This window comes from Impatiens glandulifera, chromosome 1, assembly GCF_907164915.1.
Source record: "Impatiens glandulifera chromosome 1, dImpGla2.1, whole genome shotgun sequence".
NCBI lineage: Eukaryota > Viridiplantae > Streptophyta > Magnoliopsida > Ericales > Balsaminaceae > Impatiens > Impatiens glandulifera.
Genome location: NC_061862.1, coordinates 44,573,551 through 44,577,792, shown reverse-complemented (window position 1 = coordinate 44,577,792; position 4,242 = coordinate 44,573,551). Strand labels below are relative to the sequence as shown.

Genomic DNA, 4,242 nt, shown 5'->3' with positions numbered 1-4,242 from the left:
ATCACTTAGAAAATTTTCAGATTTTTTTGGGAAGGGTTAAAAGCGAAAGTTTTCAATAAAACTTTCGCAAATACCCCTTCCAACACTTAGAATCATGTTTTTCGCAATTAACATGTTTTTTTTGACAAAAGTATAAATCAAACATGTTCTATAATTTTCTCAAATAACCAATTAATAAAGGAAAAAAATTCAAAAACCACATTAATAAACCAAAAGATAATAATAAATTATAATTCAAAACACACCAAATATTACATCAGTTCGAACGAAAAAAAATTACACATAATTAATTAAACACTAAAATCTACTAATTAGTAGATGAATGGGGAGGAGGGGGTGGTTGATTATGCTTCTTAAAATAATCAACTTGTTGTTCTAGATTCTCTAGTTTTTGCTTCATTTGAGCATTATCCGCTTTCAGTTCAGTAACCAAATGAGCTTTTTCCGCGTCCCTCAATCGGATTTGCTCAAATTCCAACGATATTTGTCTCGCCACTTCCGCAGATTTTGATGCTGCTATCAAATTCTGGTATGGCCGGGACAGTTTTTCTGGTGTACGCCGAATATTTTTCTATGAATCACTCGTCTTAAATCTATTTCATATATATTAATCAAACAAAATAACCATAATACAAATCTAATATAACTTAAATCAAACACAATAACCAAAATATATAAAACATAGGTTTAAATGATCTTTTATTAATATATACATCTTAGGAGTGAGCATTGGGTGGATTAATATGAAATCCAATCCAATCCGAATCCTAAATACTAATTCGGATTGGATATTTCGAATTGGATTGAGATCGGATCGGATTGAGTTCAGATTGAATTAAATCGGATTGGATTAAGACTATCCAAATTATCCAAATTATCCAAACTATCCAAACTATCTAAATAAAAATATATTTTTTAATTTACTTTTAAAAAAATTAAATTGTATCTCAATATAATATATATTTTACTTATCATTACTTTTACAATTATATTTATTTTTATTTTTTTTATTATTTTTTTTCATATTCAAATTTAATAATAATAAAAAATTCGAATTTAAAAAAAAAATAAAAATAAAAAAAAAATTGTTGACTAATTTCAAGTTGATATATATAAATATTTTTTAGTTTAAATTATCCAAACCATTCTTTTCAATTCAATACGTATTCGATTAGTATTAATTAGTAAAATAGTTTAGATTACGGATGGAATAAATTTAGTTTGGATTTAATACGGATCGCATAAAACGGATTGGTTTTACCCATTTGCTCCCATTTGCTCACCCTAATACATCTAAGTCTAAGTGAATTAGTTGTAGAAGTACATATGTCTAAATGCATTTTTTTCCCTTTAGGTAAATAATTTAATCACATTTATAATAATATATATAGATATATAATTTATCCACATTTCAAGTAATATAACACATTTCTAAAATAGTCTAATTAATTTTATATTTATATATATAATATTAATAATAATAATAACAATAATAATAATAATAATGATAAAATATTTATCACTTTCTATAAATCTTTATAATTTTGTATGTATACTTATCTTTTCAACTTATATTCAAATTAAATTCATAAAATAATGTAAATTAAGAACTCATCATTTATATCATATTTATATTCACAAAATCATGTATATATGTCAAAATTTATAACCAAATTATTTTTATAAAATTTTATTAGTTTATATATATATATATATATATATATATATATATATATATATATATATAAAAATGTGATTAATTATATTTTTTACTATAAAATTACATATTATTTTGCAAATTAAAATTAAAAAATATATTTAATTATAACTTTTTTCCATTTTATTATCTTAATTTAAGTCTTTATAAAATTAAAAATATAAAAAAGAAAAGTATAAAAAAAGAAAAACATAAAAGTACACCTAAATAAATAGATTGTGAAAATTCAACCACTAATCAAATATTATTTAATATTTTAATTATTTAATTTATTTACTAAAATATTAAAATATTTTTTATTTTAAATTATTATTTATTATTTATTATTATAAATAAATATATATTAATGCACTTCAAAATTTTTATAAAAAATAATAATCTTATCTTAAAGATCATCATTATTAATTTTAAAAAAATAACCTGAGCTGGACGGATAGATATCCTTCTGAATATTATCTGGATTGTCTTCAATTAACTTTTTGTAAAAATAAAAATAAAAGAAAAATGTAAAGCATAAAAGTATGATATACAATATTGGTGTTGATTATTGCTATAAAATGTAAATGTAATGGTAAATGATTGTTACTCTCTCTCTCTCTATATCCTTTACCTCTTCACCCAAACAAAATAATGTTAACTGTGAAGGCATCCCACCTTATCAAACCGGCCGTTAAAACACCTTCCGGCTACATGTTTTTGCCGGAAAATGATCAGTTCATGCCTATAACACACACAACACTAATCTACTTCTACAAATCCCAACCCGTCTCCGATCTCTCTCTCTCCTCAATAACACATATTCTAAAAACCTCCTTAAGCAAAACCCTCACTATTTTCCACCCATTAGCCGGTCGCCTCCACTTAGCCTCCCGAACCCGCTTCCAACTTAACCTCAACTCCGCCGGAGCTCTCCTACTAGAAGCTGAATCCACCAAAAAAGTTGAAGATTTCGGAGATTTCTGCCCCACGCCGGAGATCAGACAACTCATTCCTTCAGTCGACCACACCCGTCCAATTCATGAAATCCCTCTTCTGATTGTCCAAATAACTAAGTTCAAATGCGGCGCCGTTAGTCTTGGACTGGGATTTCAGCATACCATTATTGATGGGCGAGCCATACTTCATTTTATGTCGGAGTGGGCGAGAATTTCTCGTGGGGAATCGCCGGAGTATCTTCCTTTTCTTGACAGGACTGTTCTGAACGTCGGCGATGATGATGAGATTAAGCCCGGATTTGATCAGTTGGGTCGTCCGCCGGTATTGATTGACGGACCGGGTCCGGATGAAGAGCGGGCGAAAGAGACAACCGTAGTTCTGTTGAAGTTGACGAAAGATCAGATCGGTAAATTGAAAAAAACGGCTAATCAGAATCAACAGAAGACAGGATACGACAAGGGCCAACCGTTTACTCGGTAACATCTAATCTTCTTTTTTCTTAATTTCTTATCACATCTTTAAAATTACACTTGGATTAATGTCGAACAATTTGATATAAAAAACATTTTGATAATGGAAACTCCAGCTTCTGGTCTGGTTTGAAATATCTTATTAGGTATTTCATAGAATAGAATATATAGTATAATATTAATAAATTTAATAACATTCTATATTCTTGAAAAGTTACGAGGTTGTGGCTGCACACATGTGGCGTTGCATATCCATAGCCCGTCGACTCAATAACGAGCAAACAACCAGATTACGTATGTCGTTGGATTTTCGTCACCAAATAGACCCCCCACTCCCGGATAAATACTTTGGAAATGCGATAACAATTGTGACAACAGATGTCACAATGAAGAATTTGTTGTTGCAAGGATTGGGATACGGGGCAGGAAAGGTGAGGGAGGGAATATCAAAAGGAACAAATGAGTATGTGAGATCTTTCCTTGCTCATCTTAGGAAGATTGAGGATTTCAACAAAATGAGGTACTTTCATATTGTGGGTACTAAAGAAGGTGATTTTCAAGGGAACCCTAATGTGTCCATCACAAGTTGGATAGGCTTGACAAAGGGTGGTGTTGATTTTGGATGGGGCAAAGAGATTTACATGGGGCCAGGTCTAGTTGGATTTGATGGCAAGGCTTTTGTTTTCCCTCGCTTTGCTGATGATGATGGATCTCTCATGGTGGCCTTGCGTTTGCAAAAGACCCACATTGACGAGTTCATGAAGCTCTTTTATGAAAATTTGTCCAACATGTCTAGATTATAATTGTGGAATGTTTTGAGTTATTGTCATGTCTAGATTATAATTGTGGAATGTTTTGATCAGTTATTGTTTCTTATCTTTAGACTATGTTAGAACTCCAATTGATAAATGTGTTTAATTGTGGTTTCATATATTGGTTTTATATATATATATGCTAAAAACATGTTATTTTATATTAGAAAGAATGTCAATTTCATTTATAAAGTTGAAAGGATATGTTAAATTTACTTACAAGCTTGTAAAATTCTATTTATGTATATAAAATTATCAAAATGTGTCAAAATTATTTTACAAAAGTTACATGACAAAATGTTTCAAA

General features: G+C 29.0%; 1 protein-coding gene across 1 annotated transcript; it reads left to right on the top strand.

Annotated features, from left to right (window-relative positions):
• Window positions 1-2,347: 2,347 nt before the first annotated feature.
• LOC124926419 (spermidine hydroxycinnamoyl transferase-like) lies at window positions 2,348-3,944 on the top strand. The gene is made up of 2 exons (XM_047466647.1): window positions 2,348-3,129; window positions 3,338-3,944. Exons 1-2 carry the CDS (start codon window positions 2,348-2,350, stop codon window positions 3,924-3,926), a joined length of 1,371 nt encoding a protein of 456 aa, XP_047322603.1. The 3' UTR covers window positions 3,927-3,944.
• The last annotated feature ends 298 nt before the right edge of the window (window positions 3,945-4,242 follow it).

Excerpts from the sequence above, each read along its gene's own strand:
- LOC124926419 (XM_047466647.1), top strand. The coding sequence starts at position 2,348 with ATGTTAACTGTGAAGGCATCCCACCTTATCAAACCGGCCGTTAAAACA. Across the intron at positions 3,130-3,337 it reads AAGGGCCAACCGTTTACTCG|TTACGAGGTTGTGGCTGCAC; the intron begins GTAACATCTAAT and ends ATTCTTGAAAAG.